Source organism: Dermochelys coriacea, chromosome 2 (assembly GCF_009764565.3).
Source record: "Dermochelys coriacea isolate rDerCor1 chromosome 2, rDerCor1.pri.v4, whole genome shotgun sequence".
NCBI lineage: Eukaryota > Metazoa > Chordata > Testudines > Dermochelyidae > Dermochelys > Dermochelys coriacea.
In genome coordinates, this window is record NC_050069.1 from 161,929,934 (window position 1) to 161,956,299 (window position 26,366).

At 44.9% G+C, this 26,366-nt stretch overlaps 1 protein-coding gene across 11 annotated transcripts in view; it reads left to right on the forward strand.

Annotated features, from left to right (window-relative positions):
- Positions 1-26,366, forward strand: part of GALNT1 (polypeptide N-acetylgalactosaminyltransferase 1) — a 184,914-nt gene that overhangs the window by 140,371 nt on the left and 18,177 nt on the right. For 7 of the 11 annotated variants that reach the window (XM_038389894.2, XM_038389893.2, XM_038389897.2 and 4 more), the window contains 3 exons: positions 5,580-5,719; positions 16,156-16,254; positions 21,569-21,703. In XM_038389894.2, coding sequence (XP_038245822.1) covers positions 5,580-5,719; positions 16,156-16,254; positions 21,569-21,703 — 374 coding nt within the window. Of the gene's footprint in view, positions 1-5,579; positions 5,720-16,155; positions 16,255-21,568; positions 21,704-21,931; positions 22,272-25,091; positions 25,122-26,366 lie in introns of those variants that run through there. The other 4 variants (XM_038389907.2, XM_043508615.1, XM_043508614.1 and 1 more) reach the window with 4 other exon arrangements.

Below are 26,366 nucleotides of genomic sequence, written 5' to 3' on the forward strand. Positions count from 1 at the left end.
TTGCAATTTCCCATCACTGCACTTAAGGTTTATCCCTCCTAGAAGGACTCATACCATTTTAGCTCATTGCCCTGGACTCCTGTCACCTCTCTTAGGTGAGACAGCGATGTGTCATGGTCATTAATATCAAATGCTGCACAGAGGTCTAAGAAGATGAGAATGGATATTTGTCCTCTATCCATTGACAGGAGGAGATCATCCATTGCCACTAAAGCAATTTCAGTTTTTCAGGTGATTCAGTTAATTAGTTGTATTCATTAGTATTAGTATAGGTTTTCTTTATTTTCTTGGACCATCAGTTCCCTCTTATTTGCAGCATAGCAGAGTATGCATCGGTCTCTGGGTTTTAAGACTTGTGCCAACTACAAGAGATCTACCCCAACGAGTGACCCTCATTCCACCTGCCTGAAGTGCCTCAGGAATGTCACATTCCAGACCACTGCCAGACTTGCAAGGAGTTCAAACCATGGAGAGAGAGGATAGAAAGATGGGACTGCATCACACGCTCATGAGGGCCACCATGACCACCCCATGAACCTTCCCTATTAGGGTAGGCACTGGATACTTTGTCCTTAGTGAAGACCACCCTTCTGAAAGTCAGCACCAATCTCCTTCTACAGTGCTGAGAGAGAAGCACAAAAAAGTCAATCATTATTCATTGAAGGAGCCAAAACCAAACTCTGCTCAAAAATCAGGGTCACCAGTACCATCCCCCAGTAAACAATCAGGAGGACAATGTAAAGCATCCTCTGGTACAAGACACTCCCTGGTACCAACCTGTTCTTATCAGAGGTTGTCAACTCGGGCAGCTGGGCCATTGAGATGCCCAATATGGTGCCAACTATTTTGGCGCAACAACAGCGCCAGTAATATCTCTGTGCTGGACTCTCCAATGGCCCATGAGACAAGCCAGCTGGGTTCCTGTGGATCCTCCAGCCCCACTACTTATTTACAGCAGTCATGATCAGTCCTTGGTACCATGGGGTACTAGATCTTCGGAGAATCCAGTGCTTTCTTGACTGATGCAGTCCAGGGTTGAACCCATCATGCCGTCCCTGCTGCTTATGTCTCCAGAACAACACTCCTGGACCTTGGCACAACACCACCATGATCAGGCGACTTTGGGTCTGAGGTAGAGTATTATGCCTCTTGCTCGTGGGGTAGATGATGGCAATGTCCTTTGCCTTTATCAAGGGAATTCCATTAACAGTACCCACCAGATTTCTACAGACAGGGACCATTGGAGTAGTTGTGGCTGGGGTCCTGTGCCATACCCATGACCTTACTGAAAACTGTGGGACATGCCTCCCAATTCCTCAGCCTTTCAGATCTCCTAGCACAGGGGTTCCCAAACTGTGTCGTGTACCCCTGGGGGTATGCAAGACATCTCGGGGGGGGGGGTACATGGGAGAAATTGTGCAAAGGTGGATTTTATTATTTTATTTATTGCATTTTTACAATAGGCTACTCGGATGAAGCTTTAAAACTCCTGGAATTTATTATGTAAAATAGTGTAGTTAATTTACTTCAAGATATACCAATGAGAACACAGATATTCAGAGACATTGACATATGATGCCTTCAGCTCCAATCTCCGTACATCACAGGTTTAGTTGCTCAACAACTGTCCAGGCTAATTGAGCTCAAAATGTAGGGTTTTTTCTGGTTGTATATGTCGCATTGTAACTATATCTGTATGTAACAGTGAAATATGGACAGATGCCTAAATACAGATATCCACAAAAAGTATCAGTGATAAGAAGGGTAGAAGTACATGGGTAAATATTGAAGGGGGTACGCAATCAGAATAGTTTGGGAACCTTTGTCCTGGCAGATGTACTGAGCAAGACTTTTGAGGCCTGACTCAGGCTTCAGAACTTCACCTACTGTACTACTGGAGGATCAGCCTCAACCTTCTTTGCATTCTTCCTCATCACCTGATGAAATTGTGGTTCCCTGGGATTCCTCACCTGTTCCAGGATGACTACAGGGCTTATCAAGATCTTAAAGAAAGTAGCTGCCTCTCTTGATATTCCCATTGAGATGGCCAGGAGGATTCTCACAAGCTGATAGGCATTGTGGGTTTGGCAGGGCCTTCTAGAGTGGCTCTACATATCAACGGTGCCATCTTAGAGCCTGTGAAATCATTATGGCAAATATCCTCTCTGCCTTCAAGAGCTAGGAGAACTGAAACACGGAACCACGTCCCTTCTCAAGGCTGGATACAACTTCTCACTCTGGGCCAATATGCTAAAGTTCTCAGACAAGTTGGCAGAGGATTTCAAACGGGCTTTCCAGGCAGTTTTAGATGAAGGCAGTCTGATAGCTGGGATCATCTGCAAACATCCTTGAATGGGGCAGATTCAGCATCCAGAGTCATGCCATCTGCCATGTCTGTGTGCAGATGTTTGACATTAGTCTGCTGGTTTCCCACAATAGAGGTCCAGCAGATGATCCAGGATCCTCCATTTCAGTGGTTCTACATTCTTGTACAAGATGGATGAGATGCTCTACAGTCTCAAAGATTCAAAGACCATATTAAAATCATTAGGAATTTATGCTCCTTTCCCTTAAACAAAGCAATTCCTCCCTCAGTCTCTGCCGCGATGCCTGTCTTTCCCACCAAGGCAACCTGACCACTCTAGCAAATGAGGAAAAAGCCCCAGGAGAAGACCATTTCCTCCTCCAGTTTTCTTCTTTGGTGGGTTATTCAAGACAGACTGGAAATCCAAGTCTGTTTGCCTGCCTTGTCAAGGATATACCAGTTTTTCCATCCCCTATTTTTTCCAGTAGGTTATCCAACTTCCTCTGTCCTCTTCCATGAAGTACAGTCTCTTCTCCATTTGGGAGCTATAGAAGAGGCTATCTCTCTTCAGTGAGGGTAGGGTTTCTGTTCACACTACTTCCTGATTCCAAAGGCAAAAGGAGGCTTCAGGCCCATTCTATGACCCACTCTCCTTCTCATTATTAATGTCTGTCTTGTGGGTCTGGGATGATTCTGCCCTTTATACCAATGTGCCAAGATTACCTTGGTACCACAAGGCAGCCGAGAATGCAAATGTAATGCCCTGACGGGTACCACTAAGGGAAAAATCTCCAGCACTGGGGTTGTGCAGACCTGAAGTGGAATGGACATATGTAACATCTGAAAGAACAGCAGTGACAGAACAGGTTAGTAACCATTTTTCCTATGCTTTGACCTAGATCCTGATTGTGCAGTGTTTAAGGTGTTGCCCTCAGTTAGAGGAGTGGGTAGTCTGCTTTTGGTTAGCTTCTGTATGAGTTTACTCAGGAATTACAGGTTTGACACTGGGTGATGATTGGCTATGCCTGAAATCTCCAGAGTGGGATTCTTCAGTGTTGATCAGACTGTTGCATGTTGGAAGGAAGAAGGGACATTTCTTTCTCTGAATCAGGGGGTGGGTATTTAAAGCCAGTTGGACAAATATCACAATTGTACACCATTGAATGTGATTTTTGAATTTTTTTCTTCATGGTTATGACTTGAATTCTTATTGTCATTTAGTAATGTGACAGAGTTGTAGCATTTTATATGTAATAGCATTTTTCCAAAGGTCAATATAACAGATTCTGTGCAGGAATGAATTTAGAATACTCTAAAGTTACAAGAGACTCCTTCCTTTGTCTTGAGGCATAATGATAAGTAAATGCTTCATCCATCAGCCACTTTTTTCCAACCGAAAGGTGAGGAACTCCATACTTCAGCTATGTTTTATGTCATACTTGTTCATCAAGGAAGCCTTTCCTATTATTTTCCCCCCTTGATTTAAAAAAAAAAAATGAAGTTGCTTAAAAAAGTCTCTTTTTGGTTCCTTGCAAGTATTTTGGAGTTTTATGCTGGTGTGGAGTGTGATAGTTTCCTCATTCTATCCCAGCAAACTGAGAACAAGCCAGTACTGACAGTACACAAGGTTTTATTCCAAATTCTTTTTCTCCAGGGATGATGATTTTTCACACTATATCTCATGCCCATAATTTGGGAATTCAGTACAAGGCAAGCTTACCACAAATATTTATCCCCACATCTTTACTCCCATCTTGGTACAATACTTCTGTACATTTTGGGTGAGCACAAGCTCTTAGTTATCTTTTGTAGGGGAGAAAATTATTGATCCATATTTCTTGTTCTCAGAACATATAGCTATCCTCCTCCAGCCCCTTTCAAGTTGGGGAATATTTTTTCATGTTTAAACTTTTGTGAATCTTTATTCAGCTACAATATAATGATCACTCACTGCTATAAGTAGGTAGCTATGCAGCTCTTTCTGGTGAGTTAGTTTAATGACTCAATATGCTAGCTTTGAAATATTCCAAACTCAGTCACACAAGAACAGGAATGCCAGTGGTGGTGGTTCTTCTATTATAATTATCTTTGAAGAACATGAATTACAAAAAAGTACATTTTTCTTACTTTTATAAGAAATTGCTGTCTTCATAAAACAAAATTGTCAGACTCCCAATCTGTAGGCCGGACCTGGTCCACTTGATGTATTTATATGGTCTATATGGCACATTTAGTTTGTATAGAAATCAAAGTTTTCATTTGTTCTTTAAAAAGTACATTTTTAACCTGTATGCTGTTGAGGATAAGAGTGAAACTATGAACAGTTTGAGTGTAAATTGATGCAGTTTGTGAGAGTTGCAAACTCCTTTTCCCATTAATCTCATTGAGGTATTAACTTCAGTGCCTAATTATGATATTTTAAATGCCAGCATTAACTATTTAATTGCTGATCCTTTTAACAAATGGGATGGGAAGGACTCAGATTTCAAGTGCACATGTGAGAAGGTTTCTGAGGGAAGGGAAGTATCTGATAAAGAAACAAAGATACAAAGACCAGGAAATGGGGGAGGGAGGGAAAGAGGGTAAGAAAGAGGATAGAAATAATGGCAGTCCTAAATGTTAGGAGACTTTCCTATCTAGGGATGATGAATGCAACAATAAGGTACTGAACAAATAACTAAAAAGTTAGTGTTATAAAGTCTATATTCTACCCTAGTTCTTTGTGCAGACCTCCCATAGACACAAGTGAGAGTTGTACTGTGGATGGAGAATGTAGTATGTGGTCCCAAATTTATAGCTTGGCCAACAGAGCTTCATTAAAAGTGGAATTCTGCATTCAACATAGAAAGACCCAGATATATATTATGTAAGAATTATCCTGCAAGTTATGGCGATAATGATTAAAGGTTTCATCTTTTTCTTCCCTGTTAGCTCAGACAGTGATTTGCATGTAAATTGTTCCATCAGATGCTAATAATAAATTGATTGTCACATGTAATACAGATTCAGTGGCTTAGCCTTTCCTGTGCTTAGAAAAAAAGCACAAGCAGTAGTCCCCACTGAGTGACTTTTCCTCCAGGAGAACAAGAACAAAATTCAAAAAAGTACACTATTAAAAAATTCCTATTTGCCTTTGCCATAGAGATGTATTTACGGACAGAGTATATTTGAAGCATGTAACATATGTTGATCACATTTGCACTATCCTATTAAAATTCAGCAGTTTAAAATTCACTAGCAACCACTGTTTGAAATAAAGCATTTTTCTCTACAGGAGTTACAAAGGTAGATTATGGAGACATATCGTCACGCCTTGGGCTAAGACATAAGCTGCAATGCAAGCCTTTCTCTTGGTACCTGGAGAATGTGTATCCCGATTCCCAAATTCCACGCCATTATTTCTCTTTGGGGGAGGTAAGGATTATTTTTAATTATGTACTTTTAATTTTCCTTTTTGTAAGGGATATCACAGCATAATATCCAGTTTTGAAATCTCATTTGAATAGTAAAGCTGAAGTCAGTGTCTCCAGCACCAAAGTGCAGTATCTCACAGCTCCATGTCTTTCATCTGTAAAATGGTATATTTGACTTGAATAGTTTGGTGAAGTATTACCAAGTGGTTGACCCGCAATGTCAAAGGTTGGGATTTCTTGTCCCTATTTACAGCAGTACTAAATTAGCATGGAAAGGCTTTGTAAAAAATATTTTAGACACTAGTGCATATTTTATATATTCAGTTTCATTGATGTGCATGGTTTCAGAGTAGCAGCCGTGTTAGTCTGTATTCGCAAAAAGAAAAGGAGTACTTGTGGCACCTTATAGACTAACAAATTTATTTGAGCATAAGCTTTCGTGCATGGTGCTTTACAAACCATTAAAACTAACAAGGAGCTTAGAGCTTGTGTAAATGGCACACTAGTGTGTACCATCTAAGATGTAAATTCTGGTGTGCCCCCGTGTGTCATATTCTGTCTGTGTGGATCCTGATGGCCCACACTAAACTTTTAGTGTGTGCCATCAGGATCCACAGACAGTGCATGACACATTGGTGCCCATTACATGCCAGCTGGTGTGCACTCATCTACAGAGTAGACAAGCCAATAGTTGCATTAGACATAAAACATCAAGGGATTACAAATAACAAAGCATGAAGAGAGGAGTTCTTAAAGTGCTTTCTCGTGTCCATTCCATGTTAGGTGTATGCGCACTGCATGCACTGTTTTTGGAGATTTTTGTATCAGTGGTATCCGTTGGGCTGGCTCTAACGTACGCTGGAGACATGCACTTACGCATCGGCCTAAGGGGCACTGCCAGCCCCACACCAGTTCCTTCTTTCTGCCTCTGACGGTTGCTGGAATGACCATTCTTGCTATGTCAAGGCTTTCTTCCCAGTGGTTTTGGACTCTTCTTCGTTTGTGGTTATCATAGTTTAGTGTATATAGTTCTTATAATTAGTGTTAGTATATATAGTGGTGTAAATAGTTCTTATTGTCGAGGGACTTCTTCGCCCCAAGGGCTTCAGGCTTCAAGCCTTGTGCCTCTGGTGGCAAATATATGCCAATGAGTGACCTGCACTCCAGCTACTTGAAGTGTCAGGCGGAAACTCGCATGAGGGACAAGTGCTAGATCTCCCAAGACTTCCAACCCCACACTAAAAAGGACAGACACATTAGGCTGAAGGCTGTCCTCATGGAAGCCTCCCTCAGATGAGTCTTAACGCCAAGTTGTTCTGTTGGTGTGAAGTTTCCCCTGGCACTATTCACTGTCTCCGGTGCCAAGGAAGAAATAATAAGAAGCAGCACACCAAGAGGGTGCTCACCAGTGCAGAAGAGAGACAAGCAGAGAGACCTGGACCAGGTCACTCATCCTCTCACAGGCCAGTGATGGCACCGTCGATTCCGCCTAGAGTATTGAGTCCGGACGGGGACCCTCTACTGACACCCGGAAGCCACCGTGATGCCAGTGGTCTGATAATACCATCGACCATGGATGCTTTCCAAGTGTCAAAGGGCCTTTCTCTGCCCGTCCCACTAACTCCAAGGGGACACCTGACAGCTCTGGTGACCAGAAGGAGGGAAGAAGCAGCAGTGGACTCCTTCCTGGCACCAGCTCTTGGCATCCTCGAGCGGAAAGCCTTCCATGATCCCAGTGTCATGATTGCTGGTCCCTGGAACCCTGGTTCCACATGGGGGCAGAAGTGGGTGCTGCTCTGTCGTGGTCTCTGAGAGAAGATTCCTCTTCAGAGTCTGAAGGGGAATCTTGAATAGCACCTAAAGCCCAGCACCGGTACCCAGTTTATGCACCACCCCAGACTTTGGTACCCATCCCTGTGCCGGCACCTGGCCAATGCAGTGGCCATACTGGAATCCCTGGGGGTTTCCCCTGGTGCGAGGTTCTCCCTCCTACTCAGTTGTTCGAGGAACACACTACGGCTCCTTCCCACTTGGCACCAACCCCCGACTTCGGCATCGATACCGGTACCAACATCCAGGAGGTGGCTCTGATGGACATAGAGAAGGAAGAGGAAAGAGCCCCTCCTCTGTTGCAAGCCACCTCCTCATCTTCCCCAAACGAGGCTGTTGCAGGTCCTAGTAACCTGCTTAGGCAGGATGACTTCAGGGCCCCTCAGGACCTTCTGAAGTGGGTCATTGCAAACCTGGACCTAGAGATTGAGGAGTTTTTAAAAAAAAAAAAAAAATTGCACAGTCTGATTGATATATCCTGCCTTTGGCACCTCCCTGCAAGGGGCTTTGCCCATCAATGATGAGGTGATGAGACTGGTCAAGGCCCTGTGGCAAACTCGTTCTCTGCCCTCCCACCTTGGTGGGAGGGAGGGAAGATAAGTAGTACTGTGTGCCATTGAGCAGGTTTGAATACCTCTACACGCACATACGTGCACCTCTGAGGGTCCCTGGTGCTGTCTGCAGCAAATTAATGGGACAGGCAGGGACAGTTGAGCACTACCCCAATCATAAAGACCCCAAGAGACTAGACCTTTTCAGAAGAAAGATTTATTCGACTGGCAGCCATCAGCTACATATCTCCAACCAGAAAGTTTTGTTGGGGAGATAAGATTTTAATCTGTGGGACTCCTTGTCTAAATTTAAAGGCTCTCTGCCCCAAGATTCAAGTCAGGAGTTCACATCGCTCTTGGAGGAGGGTAAGAATGGGGCCAGTACTTCTCTCCAGGTGACTCTGGATGCTGCTGACTTTGCAGCCAGGACAATGGCCTCCGCTGTCACCATAAGGCCTTGTTGTTGGCTCCAGTCTTCCGGCCTTCCTCACGAGGGTCCAACAGTCTGTCCAGGACGTCTCCTTCAAAGGCTGCTCTCTCTTCTCAGAGCAGACAGACACAAGACTACATGGCCTGAAGGACTCAAAGGCCACTCTGCATTCCTTAGACCTTTATACCTGGTCTCTTTCAGGAAGCACTTCAGGCCCCAGAAAGAAACCCCTCAGGTCTCATGGCCTCCAAGAGAGGAGTGTTACAAACAGCACCAACCTCTCGTGTCCACCTTAGCTTCCCAGTCAGGGTTTCAGAGATACTCCGGTAGGCCCAAGCAAGCTTTATGAAGGTGTGTCCGAGGGTGTTATATCAATCTCTGTTTCAGATCCACCCCTCTTGTTTTTGGACTATCTGTCACTCTTAGTCCAGCATGGTCATAGAATCATAGAATATCAGGGTTGGAAGGGACCCCAGAAGGTCATCTAGTCCAACCCCCTGCTCAAAGCAGGACCAAGTCCCAGTTAAATCATCCTAGCCAGGGCTTTGTCAAGCCTGACCTTAAAAACCTCTAAGGAAGGAGATTCTACCACCTCCCTAGGTAACGCATTCCAGCGTTTCACCACCCTCTTAGTGAAAAAGTTTTTCCTAATATCCAATCTAAACCTCCCCCATTGCAACTTGAGACCATTACTCCTCGTTCTGTCATCTGCTACCATTGAGAACAGTCTAGAGCCATCCTCTTTGAAACCCCCTTTCAGGTAGTTGAAAGCAGCTATCAAATCCCCCCTCATTCTTCTCTTCTGCAGACTAAACAATCCCAGCTCCCTCAGCCTCTCCTCATAAGTCATGTGCTCTAGACCCCTAATCATTTTTGTTGCCCTTCGCTGTACTCTTTCCAATTTATCCACATCCTTCTTGTAGTGTGGGGCCCAAAACTGGACACAGTACTCCAGATGAGGCCTCACCAGTGTCGAATAGAGGGGAACGATCACGTCCCTCGATCTGCTCGCTATGCCCCTACTTATACATCCCAAAATGCCATTGGCCTTCTTGGCAACAAGGGCACACTGCTGACTCATATCCAGCTTCTCGTCCACTGTCACCCCTAGGTCCTTTTCCGCAGAACTGCTGCCGAGCCTTTCGGTCCCTAGTCTGTAGCGGTGCATTGGATTCTTCCATCTTAAGTGCAGGACCCTGCACTTATCCTTATTGAACCTCATTAGATTTCTTTTGGCCCAATCCTCCAATTTGTCTAGGTCCTTCTGTATCCTATCCTTCCCCTCCAGCGTATCTACCACTCCTCCCAGTTTAGTATCATCCGCAAATTTGCTGAGAGTGCAATCCACACCATCCTCCAGATCATTTATGAAGATATTGAACAAAACGGGCCCCAGGACCGACCCCTGGGGCACTCCACTTGACACCGGCTGCCAACTAGACATGGAGCCATTGATCACTACCCGTTGAGCCCGACAATCTAGCCAGCTTTCTACCCACCTTATAGTGCATTCATCCGGCCCATACTTCCTTAACTTGCTGACAAGAATGCTGTGGGAGACCATGTCAAAAGCTTTGCTAAAGTCAAGAAACAATACATCCACTGCTTTCCCTTCATCCACAGAACATGCAGTTACGACAGCTCAGGTTTACTTCAAACTACGGGGGCACATGGTGGCATGTACTTATATGGTTCAGCACACAAGGTTGTGCCTCAGACCCCTCCAGATGCGGCTAGCATCAGTTTTCTCCCCAAGCAGACACCACCTAGATGCACTGCTCACGTTACCCCCCTCTCCCCCCTTCATCCTTGCCTCTTGGACTGGAGAAAAGATCCGCGATTGGTTATGATGGGTGTGTCCTTTGTTACCCCATAATCATCGGTAGCCTTAGTCTCGGGCACGTCAGACATAGGGCGTGGAGTCTACCTCAACAACCTCAAGACTCAGGGCCTCTCTCCCTGCACATAAACGTCAGGGAACTCAAGGCAGTACGCTTAGCATGCCAAGTGTTCCTTCCCCAGACCTCATGCATAACATCAAACTGTTGGGTGCTGAGTACAGTGCCCGTCGGATAGACCCTTCACTTTTTATCCACTCCTCCCTCCCATCTTCAGGGACGCGTCTCACTGGGCAACTCCTCATCCATGAGGTGCAATCCCTCCTAGATAGGGAGGCAGTGGAAGACATTCCTCAAGCTATGAGAGGGAAGGGGTTTTACTCCTGGTATATCATAATCTCAAAGTCTAAAGGGGGACTCCTGCCCATCTTGGATCTGCATCACCTCAAGAGATATCTCAAGAAACAAGTTCCGCATGGTCTCCATAGCCTCCATCGTTCCCTCCCTGGATCCAGGAGACTGGTGCGCCACCCTCAACTTGAAGGATACTTACTTCCACATCTCGCTCTCTCCTGTGGCCACAGAAGATTTCTCAGGTTTATAGTGGGTCAGCGCCACTACCAGTTCATGGCTTGCCCCTTTGACCTATTGGCAGCCTCTTAGGTTTTCACAAAGTGTATGATGGTTGCAGCAGCCTTCTTCAGGCAGTGAGGTATGCAAGTCAACCCGTACCTTGACAACTAGCTGATTAAAGGTTGGTCGCAGACTCAAGTACAGAACAGCATCAGCATGGTCTGAGCCACCTTCCGAGTGCTGGGCCTGCTGATAAAGAAGCAGAAGTCAACTCTTGTCCCAGTTCAGAGAATAGAGTTTATTGGGACCGTGCTTGACTCAACCTAAGCCAGGGTCTTCCGGCTGGAGGCCTGATTCCAGACAATGTCGGACCTGATATCCAGTGTCATAGTCCACCCAGTTACGACAGCTCAGGTTTACTTCAAACTACGGGGGCACATGGTGGCATGTACTTATATGGTTCAGCACACAAGGTTGTGCCTCAGACCCCTCCAGATGCGGCTAGCATCAGTTTTCTCCCCAAGCAGACACCACCTAGATGCACTGCTCACGTTACCCCCCTCTCCCCCCTTCATCCTTGCCTCTTGGACTGGAGAAAAGATCCGCGATTGGTTATGATGGGTGTGTCCTTTGTTACCCCATAATCATCGGTAGCCTTAGTCTCGGGCACGTCAGACATAGGGCGTGGAGTCTACCTCAACAACCTCAAGACTCAGGGCCTCTCTCCCTGCACATAAACGTCAGGGAACTCAAGGCAGTACGCTTAGCATGCCAAGTGTTCCTTCCCCAGACCTCAGTTGAGGTGGTGCAAGTCCTGACAGACAATACTGCTGCCCTGTTTTACATCAACAGGCAGGGAGGGGCTCAATCTTCAGCCTTATGCCGGAAAGCCATCCATTTATGGAACTTGCACGGAGCACTCCATTCATCTCGAGGCCTCACGTTTTGTGGGAGCCCGGAATGTGCTGGCAGATCACCTCAGCAGATGCTTTTTCTCTCACTACGAGTGGTCCCTTCACCTGGAGGTCATCAGATTAATCTTCCAAAGGTGGTGGCCTCTCCAGGTGGACCTGCAGAACAGGAAGTACCATCAGTTTTGTTATCTGTGTGGACACAGCCTGGGCTCCTCCCTGATGCTTTCCTACTCCCGTGGGCAGACTGCCTACTTCATGCCAATCTCCCAAACTCCTTGGCTCATGTGGCCCTCCTAAAGATTAAACGAGGCAAGGCATGAGTTATTCTGATAGCCCCAGCGCATCCGCAACTGCGTTGGTTCAGCAAGCTCCTGGATCTCCACTCTTGCTCCCATTTTGCCCAGACCTAATTTCACAAGATCATGGCTGGTAGCTTCATCCAAACCTTGCTTCCTTGCATCTGCCTGCATGGATGCTGCATGGTAGAAGCCAACTCAGAACAGTTTCGGCAGATCTTGTTAGGCAGTAGGAAGCCTTCCACCAGGGCTACCTACTTGGCCAAATGGAAGCATTTATCTTGGGCTTCTGAATGTGCGCTCTCTGCATCTTGATCTTCCCTTCAGTCTATCTTGACTGACTGCTTCACTTAAAACAGCAGGGCCTGGCCCTCTCATCTGTTAAAGTGAACTTAGTAGCCATCTGAGCCTTCCATCCACAGTGAACAGCAGGTCAGTGTTTTCCCACGAGATAAGTTTGCTTTCTCAAGGGGCTGGAGGGGTTATATTCACAAGGTGGCAAGCCAACCCCCCGATGGGACTTAAGCCTGATTCTGTCAAAGCTCGCAGGTTCCCCCCTTTGATCTGTTAGCTTCATGCCCCGTGCCATTTCTGTCTCGGAAGGTCTCCTTCCGGTGGTGATCATCTGGGCCAAAAGGGTCTCTGAAATTAAGGCCCTTACGTCAGAACCGGCCTACACAGTGTTTTTTCAAGATCCAGTTGTGCCCCAATTCAGCCTTCCTGCTGAAAGCGGTATCACAATTCCATAACAATCAGGACGTTTTCCTGCCAGTCTTCTTCCTGAAATCTCACAAGAACTCTGAGGAATGATAGGTTCACTCGTTGGATTCCTAGGCGTTCCCTTGCCTCTTATATTGAGAGGACTAAATCTTTCCACAAATCAACATAGCTCTTTGTGGCAATAGCGGAGAGGATAATAGGGCTACATATGTTAGCCCAGAGGATCTTGTCCTGGATTAACTCCTGTGTCCGGGCTTACTACGAAGAGGCAAAGTTTCTGCCTCCAGCTATTTTAACTGCTCATTCCACAAGATCCGAGGCCACATCAGCAGCGTTCCTCCCAATCAGATCCACGACCTCGTCATCTGTGCATACCTGCATTCCACTATACCATCACTCAACAGGCCTGAGGCAATGCCAGTTTTGGAAGAGAAGTGTTGCTGTCAGCATGTCCATGAACTCTGAGCCCATCTCCTGGGGTACTGCTTGTGAGTAGCCTAATATGGAATGGACATGAGCAAGCACTTGAGGAAAAAATAATGGTTGCTAACCTTTCATAATAGTTGTTCTTTGAGATATGTTGCTCATGTCCATTCCATGACCCACCTTCCTACCGCACTGTTGGAGTTAACCAGCAAGAAGGAACCGAAAGGGATGCAGCACATAAGCCCACTGCTCCAGAGGGTGCTAGAGCTGGCCCAACAGATACCACTGAGGGAAAAATCTCCAACAATGGTGCATATGGCATGGACGTACCTAACATGTAATGGAGATGAGCAACACCTCTCAAAGGTCAATAGTTATGAAAGGTTAGTAACCTTTTTTTTTTAATGCAGCGTGACAATGGTTACAACAGTGAAAGAGTAGGAAATATTTATTAGACCTGCATAGAAATGCAGGAATGGTCATACCAGCTCAGATCAGTGGTTCATCTAACCCATTCTTCTGTCTGAGTGTGACCAGTTCCAGATACTTCCAAGGAAAGTGCAAGAAACCTTGTAGTGGACAATTAAGGAGCAACTTGCCATAGGTAAAGTGGAGTTTCCTCTGAACACCTATAAACAAGTAGTGCTTTAGTACTCTGGTGCATAATTTACATCCTTTTTTTGAAAAAGAAATCTGTTCATCCTGTGTAATGAGAATATCTGTGATCACTTTATCTATACAAATATCTAATCCCCTTTTTAAAAATTTAGTAAGCTCTTGGCTTCTGTTGTATCTAGTGACCAAATCCCTTGGCTAATTATACATTACAAATATGTATTTCCTTTTCAATTTTAAATGTTACATCTTTCAATTTTATTGAATATCTCCTTGTTTTTATATTATGAGACAAAGGGCATATAGGACATCCCAGTTCATCTTCTGTAGTGCCAACCATGGTTTTGAATACCTCTTATTTCCTCTCTAAACTAAACAGACAAATCTCTTTTATCTAGGGGGGTATCTTTTATGCCCCTAATTTTTGTAGGTTATCTCTGAATCCCTGTATTTCGCCTATGTCTCTTTTGAGGTAGGGTGACCAGAACTAAATATAGTATCCAGAGAATGTACATTTGATTTTTTTCTCCCATCTTTTATACAGTCTCATATGTAGTTTGAATTTTTGACTGCTTGTGCACACTCGAATATAGTTTTTTGTTGAATTAACCACGATGATCTAGGTCTAGGTCTAGGTCTCTTTCCAGAGTGCTTACAGTTACTTTAAAACGTAGGAATGTGTCTGAGTAGTTCAGATTATTCATTGCCGCGTGCAGTATCTCATGGCTAAGTCTTGTGCGGCTCCATATAATATTTCTCAGAGATTAGGCACTGACTTCCCATGCTGGAGCAGAAGTACTGCATGGACAGTGATATTCTTATTTCCCCCAGAACCACTGGGAAGTGAATGGGAGGCAGGAGCTGATCACCCCTCCCAGTCCCTAGAAGCAGGGCATCTCCCTCCCCCCAAACATATGCTACCCTTCACCCCCTCAAGGCTAGTGGAGGAAACTGCTGAAGGAGATGCTGTTTCAGGAGCAGTTGGGTGTGTATGGTGACATGCCTGGGGTGGATTGTTAGGAAAGCTGTGTGGGTGAGTGTGCCTGGTGTGCTTTCTTCTCACATTTGTTCTGCACCAGAGCCATCCTTGTTGGCTGCTGGAACAGCGGCAGGCTACTTGCCTCAGAGGAGTAACTGCAGGAGGATTTCTGTTGCATATCTGAGACTCTAGCGGGGGCTGAGTGTGTCACGAGAGATGCATAATGTTTCACGTTCCTGTTGCATTTGTTGTCAATTAATTTCAAGCTTCTTTGTTTCTGATTTTGTGTAAACTAAATAATCTTAATTGAAGGCTCGATATACAAATTTAATATAAATATAAAATGAGGCTATTTTTGAGACTTGTGAGCACCAAAAAAAGCAGAAAAATGGAGTGCAAAGAAGTTTTGTTTGTCGGTCTTCCCTGTGATCTCATATCACATTTGGCTTAACAGCTATACAGATTTTCCAGAAATAGGCACCTGGTATTATATGGGACTAAGTGAGAAAGTTCATCCTGAAAAGGCCATTTTTATAAAGCTAACTGCGAGAATAACTATTTTTATTCCACAGTGCTGTAAAATCTGCAGGTATTACATTTTTCACTTCAGTCTTTTTGTGTTTCCATTCTCCATTGTATTAAATTTTAATAGTTCAGTGGGAGGGAGGGGGAAATCAACTGGGAGCATCTGTTGGTAAGATAGAATGACTTGTTTTTAAAATATGCATATTTTATGTTCAGCTGAAGGAAGCAAGTGGAGTATGACTTTTATAAATACAATTGGCTAAACTGGTTTAGATAAAATAACTCGCCCAAGTAACATACAACTTTTTTTTTTTTTTTTAAATCATGGTGCTTTACATTTTCAAAGCAGTATGGAAAAACCTTCCTATAAATCTCAAATCAAACCTGAATCTTTTGTGGATAAAAGTATATTTTTGTTTATGTGCCTATGATTTGGCTGGTTCCAAGTTAGCATTAGAAGCTCTGAAACCAGACTCGTATTATTTCATAGGTATCTAGTTTGTCTGAAACCAGGAAATTCTAGAAAGCTCATGAGAGCCTGATCTTAATACGTTAGAATAATTTTTGGACTGTGGGACGCTTATGCTCAGCTGTAACTCCAAGTTTTTAGAAGATTTGTTCATTGCTGTTTATGAATCCAATGCCAGTGGTATACTTTGTGGGTTGATTCTGTTCCCCCCCGCCAATAACTATTAATAAAAACCTATCTTGATGCATGTTCTGCTTTATTTCTTCTCCAGATAAGAAATGTGGAGACAAATCAATGCCTGGATAACATGGCAAGAAAGGAAAATGAAAAAGTTGGAATATTTAACTGTCATGGAATGGGTGGAAATCAGGTGACAAGATATTTTACAACTTTAAATTATTTCAGACATTGCTCATCTGTCTACGCATAATTTCCAGCACTTTCAATAATTTAACTGTACAGACAATGTGCTGTTTAAAAAACCCTAATGTGAGACGTGGCCTGCAAGATGAGTTAAGAGTATCTAAAAAGGTTGGTTTGTTGTTAGAGTGCTTGCTCATGTCGATTCCATTCTAGGTGTGCGTGTGCCCATGTGCGCGGCCGTCTGAGATTTTTGCCTTAGTGATACCCATAGGGCTGGCTGTGGTGCCCTCTGGAGTGCTGCGCTCATACTGTAGTATATCAGGCGCCGCCAGCCCTACACCTTGCCTTCTCACTTTCTTCTTACTGCCCATGGTGGTCAGTCAGAGCGCCTTTCTTGCTTAGCAAGAGCTAGCGGTTGTCTGCCATTCTGAACTTTGTGCCTTAAGGCCGTCGTACATAGTTCACTTCGCTAATCTTAAGTAGTTAAGTGTTAGTTAGTAGTTAGGGTCCTGGCAGGACTTTGCTCCAAGTGGGGCATGCCCCGGTCTCCCGGGTTCAAGCCCTAATCGGACTGCAGCAAACCTGTATCTGTGAGTGATCCCCACAGCAGCTGCCTTAAGTGCTTGAGGGAGTCGCATGAGGAGTGGTGTCAGATCTGCAAAACTTTCGGCCCCACACTCAGAAGAACATCCGCCTCAGGGCTCTCCTGATGGAGTCTGCTCTCTGCCTGGCTTCCGAGCCATCCAGGCAGGTCGTGCCACTGCCAGCACCCGACTCCTTCTGGCACCATTTGCCATTGCCGATGCAAAAGAAGACCAAGAAGCGCTCCCCACCACCAAGCAAGAAGGCCCAGGAGTCATCTATCAAGTGACCCGGGCCTGCCCGCCAGACTTCTCCAAAACCACGCAATCATGCCTTCCCGACTGGGGCGCCCAGCCCTCTTAAAGGTCCACCACCGACTCTTGGGAATGGTATGGGACCCGCACTCCTGCCTTCACCTTCGTCATCCCAGGCTTCCACGGCTCAGAGAGAACACGGGTCTCCACCTGCTCCAATGACGGTCCCAGTACCGCAGAACCCGGCAAAAGCTCCCCAAGAGGGCAGACCTGCCGTTAAGACCTGACGGGAACAACACCGGTCGCCGGACAGAAGGCGTTGATCTTCACTGCTGTATCAGAAATCCCAGGGCAGATCCCAATTGCATCGCCATGAGCTTCCAGATCCCCATGGTGCTACTCTTTGGCACAGGGCTGATGCTCCCCACACTATTCCCAGCACCGTTCACTTTCTCAATGGTTATTCTCTAGGCATCGGCCCCTATCACCAGCACGGTGGGAACGTTTCCTATCCCAGTATCGGTCTCCCCGGCACTGGTACCGCTGTCCACGCTACATTTACCATTCAGTTACTGGGCAACAGCCACCGGTAGCCACGACCAGCAAACAAACACAGGCGTCGACTGCTCCTCCCTGGTCGCTGGAAGGGGATTCCTCCTGGTACGGAGGGCCATTTCAGTCCATCTCCATAGTCTCATCAGCATGACTGGACACCAGAGCCCACTCCCTCGTTAGCGGCACCACAGTGGCAGCACAGCCAGTGGCCTTATTGGAGCATGTGGGGTGTACCAGTTGTGACAATGCCTCCTTCACCAGCACTACTTGGTGGCCTCGACGGAACATCAGGTGGAAGACCACTCTGAGGACAGGGCAGAGAAACTTGTGCCCACTCCAAAGCCTCTTTCTCCAGCGGTGGTCAAGATTCCAGCACCCCCATCGGTGGTCCAGTCTTCCTCATTGTCCCCACGCAAGGTGGTTGTGGGGCCTTCCAGAGCTAGCTCGCTGGATGACTTTAGGGAGCATCAAGGCTTTCTCCGGCATGTGGCCAAGAGCTTGGGTTCAAGGTGCAAAAGGTGGCGGAACAGGAGGACACCCTTTTCGTTGTCCCTTCAGCCTCTACACCTGCTTGGGTCACCCAGCCTGTGCATGAGGGGGGCCTCAAGACCCCCTTCTCTATCCCACCCACCTCGAAATGGGCTGAGAAAAAGTACTTTCTGCCGGCTAAAGGTTTTGAATACTTTTATAACCACCCACCCGCCCTCAGGGTCACTGATTTGTATCTGCGGCCAATGAAAAAGACAAGCAGGTCCCCACCTCCTCGACTCCCAGAAACAAAGGCGCTAAGAAATTTGATTTATTTGGGAGAAAGCTTTATTCTACCTCCAACTTGCAATTTCACGTGGTGATTCATCAGGTTATGCTAGGCCAGTACAATTTTATTCTCTGGGATGGTCTTAAAAAGTTCCAGGATTCTCTCCCTCAGGGTTTAGCCCAAGAGTTTGGCACTCTGGTGGAGGAGGGCATGGTGGTGGCAAGATGTTCCCTACAAATGGTATGGGACGCGGTGGATTCGGTGGCAAGTGTGGTCACATCGGCGGTGGTCATGCTATGTAGTTTCTGGCTCCAGACTGCAGGCCTCTCCCAGGAGATGTAGGCCTCGATCCAGGACCTCCCCTTTGACAGAGCTGATCTGTTCTCAGATCAAACGGACACCAGGCTGCACAGGTTGAAGGACATTAGGGCTACCCTTTGCTCGTTAGACTTGCACACACCACAATCAGCCAGGAAGCCCTTCCAACCACCACTGTCGCCAAGATCCTGGCAGCCTTGTCAGGGACCTACAAGGACAAGAATGCTAGTTTTAGTCATTGTCGCCCTTCCTTCTCCTCCTCGCCAGCCCAGCGTGGGGCTGTTCAACACCAGGAGGGCAGAAGAGACTGTTTTGAGTGTGTGCCCCAGAGCCACGCCCTAGTCAGTCAACTGGATACTACCCGCCTTTTCCTCAACCGCCTTTCCCCCTACCACTCGGCCTGGTCACGGGTTATGTCGGACCGCTGGGTCCTGGACATAATGGCTCAGGTCTATACCCTTCTTCCTGACCCCTCCCCATGCCCTTTTTCCTGTCCCTATTCAGCAACCCTTCTCCTCGTTCAGGAGGTAAAGAAGCTTCTTGGTTTGGGGGCTGTGAAGGATGTTCCTTAGGACATGGAAGGAAGAGGATTCTACTCTCGCTACTTCCTAATCTGAAGGCCAAAGGGAGCCTCAGACCCATCCTGGACCTTTTGGGCCTCAACAAGTCTCTCAAGAAGTTGAAGTTTCACATGGTCTCCCTGTCCTCCATCATCCCCTCCCTGGATCCTGGGGACTGGTATGCTGCTCTCAACTTAAGGACTCTTACTTTCATGTCTCCGTATTCCCGGGCCACAGGCGCTTCCTGCGTTTCATAGTGGCCAGGCGTCTCTTCCAGTTCATGGCGTTACCCTTTGGCCTGTTTTCAGCTCTCAGGGTGTTCACAAAATGCATGGTGCGGGTAGTAGCTTACCTGAGATGATGCGGGGGAGGGTCCAGATCTTCCTGTATCTCAATGACTGGCTTATTAAGGGCAGGTCTCCATGACAGGTCCAATGGAATCTTGACCTGGTGCGATCCATCTGCAACAATCTGGGCCTGTTAATAAACAGAGAAGTCCACATTAACGCCAGTTCAACGCAGAGTTTATCGAAGTAGTTCTCAACTCCACGTAAGCCAGGGCCTTCTTTCCGCAAGCGCACTTCGAGGCCATGTCACACTTGATTGCCCATGTGAAGAGCCATCCCCTTATCACAGCCCACACATGCCTGCAAATGAGGGGCCACTGTGTCCATCTTCATCTATGACTTCTGTAGGCATGGCTGACCTCAATCTATATCCCCAGCAGGCACGCCCTGGACCAAGTGGTCATGGTACTGAGTCACGTCCTTTCATCCTTGGACTGGTGCCTGGATCCATAGTCGGTGCTTCGGGGGATCCCTTCATGATGCCCATCTCCGTCACTTACCCTGGTTTCGGACACGTCAGACCTGGGCTGGGGAGCCAATCTGGGCTAGCTCAGTACCCAGGGCCGCTGGCTACACAGCAGTCTGGCCCTTCATATCAACATTTGGGAGCTCAAAGCAGTTCGCCTGGTCTGCCAGGCGTTCTTGCCCCCACCTGAAGGACAAGATGGTGCAGGTCCTAATGGACAATACAGCTGCGATGTACTACATCAACAGGAAGGGTGGAGCCAGGTCTTCGGCCCTTTGTCTGGAAGCGCTCAGCCTCTGGGACTTTTGTGTGTGACATGCCATTCATCTGTTAACCACCCACCTGTCTGGATCCAAGAACATCCTGGCAGATCGCCTCAGCAGCACCTTTTCATCTCACCACAAATGGTCGCTCCATCCAGAGGTGGCCAGCCTGATCTTCTGTAGGTGGGTGACTCCCCAGGGGGAGTAAAGGCTCTGGGAGTGCTGGTTTCTGGGCTGGGGGTGCCCCATGGCTGGACTCTGCAGGGAGGGTGGTGGTTGTATTTGGGCTGGGGGTGCCCAGTGAGGTGGGTGGTGCTGGTATCTGAGTTCTGGGTGTGTCCACTTCTGGGCTGAGGGGTGCCCCATGGCTGGGATCTGGGTTGAGGGGTTCCCTGTGGCTGGGCTCTGGGGGGGGAGGAGGGCACTGGTGTCTGGGGTGGGGTGAGTCCCATGGCTGGCCTCTGGGGGGGTGGGAGTTCAGAGGTCTGGGCTCTGAGGGCCCCACAGAGCCCCCTTCAGCACCCCCCAACTGGAACTGGGTTGTCCTCAGGGTTTCTTTAACTCTGTACTCCTGGGCGAATCTTATGCTGTTGTCTGAATTGTTGACATTTGTTGACAGGTATTTTGAAATAAATTACCCAAATAATGGAAACTGAAGGGATTATATTGTGTTATTTGGACACAGAAAATATGCAGAATTCTGCAGAATTTTAAAATGTGTACAGAATTTTTAATTTTTTGGCACAGAATTCCCATAGGAATCATCTATGCAGTAGACATCCTGTAGGATCCTGGAACTGCCTTCCTACAGATTCTCTCTAGTTGATTTGTCACTCTTGCAAATTCAGACAGAAAAGTGCTGTTGAGTTTATAGTTTTCATTTTTACTTTTGTGATTCTCCACTCGGGACTATATTTTGTATCTACTTCTTTCTATTATTTTATTTGAAGCTCTGCATTGCTGCTTGCCACCCTGCCAAAATTTCCCTTTTTTTCCCCCCTGTTTTACCATTTGGGAATAATAGGGAAGTTTTTTATCTGAAAAACTTCCTTATTATTGATATGGTGTTTATATTTTTCTCCTAAGAAAAGAGTTTTCTATATAGTGTGAAAAAAAAAAATTGAAGAAATTTTTAAGTTTGGTATAAATGAAGTGGTATGTGAACCTGCTGTTTTCTCTGTAGAACCCAGTAGATGAACATTATTATTTTTTTACAAAGGTTTTCTCATACACTGCCAACAAAGAAATTCGAACAGATGATTTATGCTTGGATGTTTCCAAACTTAACGGCCCAGTCACAATGCTCAAGTGCCACCACCTAAAAGGCAATCAACTTTGGGAATACGATCCAATGGTAAGTCTTTGTGATGCTGAAATAAGGCTTTCACTTAATTTCTTGTATACATTTTCACATAACCTATGATAAACAGTATATTCCTGTTACTAAGGGCTATTGTATTTTGGTCAGAACAGGGCACTGTGAGTCAGGATTGTATTTCTAGGTGTCATCAATTCTCTGTTAACTTGGGCAAGTTATTATGCTTCTGTTTATCTTCCTCAAAAACAATTATAACTTTCACAGGACTGAGTCTTTGTTTGGAAACTGCTTTAAGATCCTCTATGAAAGATGTTAGCAAGACCAGAGAGGGAAAATTACACTGGCCCAAGGGCTGGAATCTTCTATTTTTAGTCCTGGACCAGTAAAAATAAAACCAACATTAAGGTTCTTGTGATATCTTGCCTCAGTCAATGTTAAAAACAAATATTTTTATTATTAAAGTTAGGTTACTGAATTTTGAATAGTATAAATCTTTCATTTCTAGGAAGACATGTTGAGATATAGGACTTTCAAATATCATTGCTAGCATATCTGTCTTCTCATTTGAATGTAAAAGCTATTTTTTAAATCATATATTGAACCACTAGAGCAAAAAACTAATTACTTACACCATTTGAAAGCTTTCATGTAATATAAATCCAGTAATCTCTACCTTCAACAGTTTGTCAAATATCAGTTTCTAAAATCATGTTGCAGTTAAATGTTAGAATAGGGTGAGAAGAGTCGTATTATGTGTGGGGTTTTTTTTGTTTTTTTGGGGTTTTTTTCCTAAATGTCCCATTTTCTGACCAGTGGAGCAGTGAATACAGACAAAAATCTCTTAATTTGTAAACTTTTAAGATCAGCTTCTATACTGGATGACTGTTAGATAATTCCTGTTAAGAAAAATCTTGACCCTGCAATTTACTAATATTCTTTGAGGAGGATAAAGTGGATAAAGGAAAACCAATAGAATACCCTGTTTGGACTTTCAAATAGCCATTGATAAAGATATGCCTCACAAGAGATATTTAGGTAATTAAGTAGTTATAGCTGAGAGGCTAAAGGGCTGATGACAAATAGGAATAAATGAGTTATCTGTAAGAAGAAAGGTTAATGTTATGGTTGCTCAAAGAGTCTCTACCAATACTGATGTTCATGTTTATTACTGATCTATAGGAGGAACTGAAGAGTGAGATGGCAAAGTTTCTGGCTGACAAAATATAAGTCAGTCAAATCTGGACAACATTATGAAGAACCTTTGAAGCAGCTAAAGCTAGGCAATTCAGTAACACAGGCAGATGGAATTAAATGTAGACAACTGACAGGAAATGCACAATAGAAGGAACAATTTTGAACTATTTAGACACATTTAAAGGTTCTTGAAGTGATTATCTATACAAATTCCATTCTTAGTGACCATGTAACTGAGATCTGATTCTTTTGAATAACAAAACCTCTCAGTGCTGCAAGATGATGTTGATGTTTAGTATAATTTGAAAAAGGATCGGTAGACATCAATAATAAGAATATTATTTGCACTTATTAGCTAAAAGCTTACAAGAGATCAGTCCCCTCATGTTTCAGGGCATAAGCCATTCATCAGTAGCCTGACATTAGAAAGAAACTTCTCCCCTCTGCAGGTTGTTGCATGTTCCTGCATTAAGCGGGTTTGCACCTTTCTTGGAAGCACCTGGTACCAGACAAGTTGGACAATTGGTCTGATCTGGTATGGCAGTTTCTGTTTTTCTGAACGCAGATAATTGGTTTTGGTTGAGAAAGCTCTACCCATCCAGGCATCCTCATTTCACTTGCGCAGGTGGTTGTATCACAAAAGATGGTGAGGTAAACAAAGCCTTGATCTTTAGGGAAAGCATTAATGAAGTGAAGATTACCTCAGCCCCACAGTTTAGTTTCATAGCATAAATCCTTCTCCTAGAGATATGAGGAAATTATTTCACTAGATTAGAGAGAGGAACTTTGACTTTATTTGGGCTGGCCATGTGCTTGGACTTCAGAAGGCTATTACCCCTCTTCGGAAATGAAGTTTTAAAACTTCCAAAGTTCAAATAGCATCCAAGTTTCTAACCATTCACAAATTAACACTCTAAGTTCCAGATGCTGAACCAATGCACTGGGGTGTAAATGGAAGGAAAAAAAAATCTTACTAGCTCATCTGTTTATGAAGCATTTCTGATTTTTTTTTCCTGAAAGATATTCTAAAAGAATAATATTGTCAGAGTTTCAGGGTGAGTGCACCTTTATTTCTCCTCCATGGTCCCTCAAGGGCACCCACTTAAGTTTTCCAGCTCCCAGCCATCACTTCTCTTGGATGGAGACCCACGTTTTCGTCCATCCTGATTGGGATTTTAAGGCAGCACAGCTCCCTGCCTTACATTTTGATATCCCCAGCAGGCCAGCCTGCGTAAAGGCCAGGCAACCTGTGCTTTGCTTTCTCTCCAAGAGTTATCAGCAATGTCTTACCAGCACTCACAAGTGACCACACCAATGTTTCTAAGCAAGCATGTTTATTCTTAAGGCACACAAAAATAGATGTAAACCAGGACATACCAGGAGTCACCCATCAGTCTTATGGGGCAATAGTAGGGCAATGTCTTTCCATCCCTTCTGCAAGGGTTGCGGCCCTTTGAACATAAGGTCCTGTCAGTTTGCTGGATCAGAAAGAAGGCACTGTGTCAATTCAAGCTCATCCATTTATGTCAAAAGCTCTTTCTTTGTCTTCCTAGTCTCTGGAACCCTGTTTGAGCCAGTATATGTGACCTTCCCCACAGAGTGGTACATCTCTGGAATTATTTACAGTGTGATTCACCGTCATCACCCCCATTGTTTTTAGTTCCTGAAGGAGCTGTGGTAACCCACCCCAGTGAAGGAGAAAACAATCATCCTTACAGTCCTTGACCCACAGTGATACATAAATTAAATGTTTCCCCCAAAGATACTGCCTGAGGTAGCAATATCTATCACATCTCCCCCATAAAGCAGAGGGTATACCTACGGTGCCCAACTGGCATCCTTGGGGAACCCATGACTTATTCTCTGGATTGTTTTGTTACAATGTCAATCACAAATATATTTCTGGAAACTTGAGATTGAGTGTGTAGGACTTAAAATTCAGCTAGAAGCGTAGATCTGGAATAATTCCTTGATTATAAATTGCTACAGATTCAACCAGTAGAACTAGATTATGGTTTTGGGATTAAAAAAATTCGTTGAAAACTCTTAAATTTCTTTTCAGTGCTACAAAACAAAGCTGTTAAACAGAGCAAAAAGTTGGCAATAATTTAATCTTTAAAACTGTTCATGCTTTTCTAACATAGCTATATTTGCTTAAAAAGTGATGGTTAGTAATGTTACCACACACACTAGTTCCTCAGAGACTGAGTCTTTTCCGCTTTGCTTCTAGATGACCCATTGCTAAGTGTCCAACGTAGTTAAGCGTTTCATTAGACTGAGATATAAGGTCAGTTACAAATACTCAAGTAGTTTAAAAGTTGACTATCTTAGTCATGTTACTGAAGTATAGTTAAGAACCAAAAGGCTGTAGAAATATAAAGCTTTAACTCAAGAACCGTAAAAAGATGAATACTGTATTTAAGCTACTCTTGAAATGGCTTGGCTACTCTTATCTGTTCTCAGATACTACAGATTTTTTCATATTTCTAATGACTAAGAATTATTTTTATCTATCTGCTTTACATGATATTGTTTGTTACCACAGAAAATGTGAAAACTGTTCTGGAAATCATGATCTGATTGTGTCCATACTCTGCAGTTTTACCTTTGTCAGCATACCCACCATTAGAAAATGTACTTGCACATTGAATTGCAAAAAACAAGTTGCTGTCATTGTAAGAGAAGCTATGATGATTGAGTGTAAAGCAGTTACACCCTGTTGCTCCTTGGCCGTAAACCCACTCCAGTTGTATATTTTGCAGGGTGTGTACAAGACTACTAGGGGATAAGATGATGGTGTGACAGGTTGGATGCCTTAGGATGTCATCTGATCTGCTGAGATACCACTGAGCCCACCTGGTATGCCAGTTTGGGCTTCCTTTTTACCTGTCTTGCTGAGCCAAGCTATTAAGCGCCCCCTCCCCGCCCCCCTGCCCCCCGTGAGTGTACATACACACCCCCAACTGCAGAATGAAACAGACATTGAGATCAGTTCTCGGAAGGCTCATCGTAAGGGACTTGCCCCAGCACACAGGTGCCCACCTACCTTTGAGTGCAGACCCAAAGATATATCATGAAATCCACCTCCTCCCTCATTGTGGAGGAAAGGTATGCACAACTCTTTCCTCTCACCCCCTCCCCCCAGAAATTACAGAAACTGGGGGTTTAATAATAAACAAAATAAATTTTATTAACTATAAAAGGCAGATTTTAAGTGGTAAAAGGGGTAACAAACAGAACAAAACGGATTCCTAAGCAAATGAAACCAAACACGCAAACTAAGCTAGTTTCACTAAAGAAATTGGTTACAAATAGTATTTCTCACCCTAGATATTGTTGCAGGCAGATTACCGAAAGTCTTGAAAGGCAGCTGCACTGCACTCTTGAGACCTCAGGTACTGTTACTCACAAGCTAGACGCCCTTCCAGCTTGGGTTCAACCCTTCTCCCCTCAGTTCAGTTTTTGCTTCCAGGTGTTTTTTCAGTGTTTCTTTGGGTACGGTGGC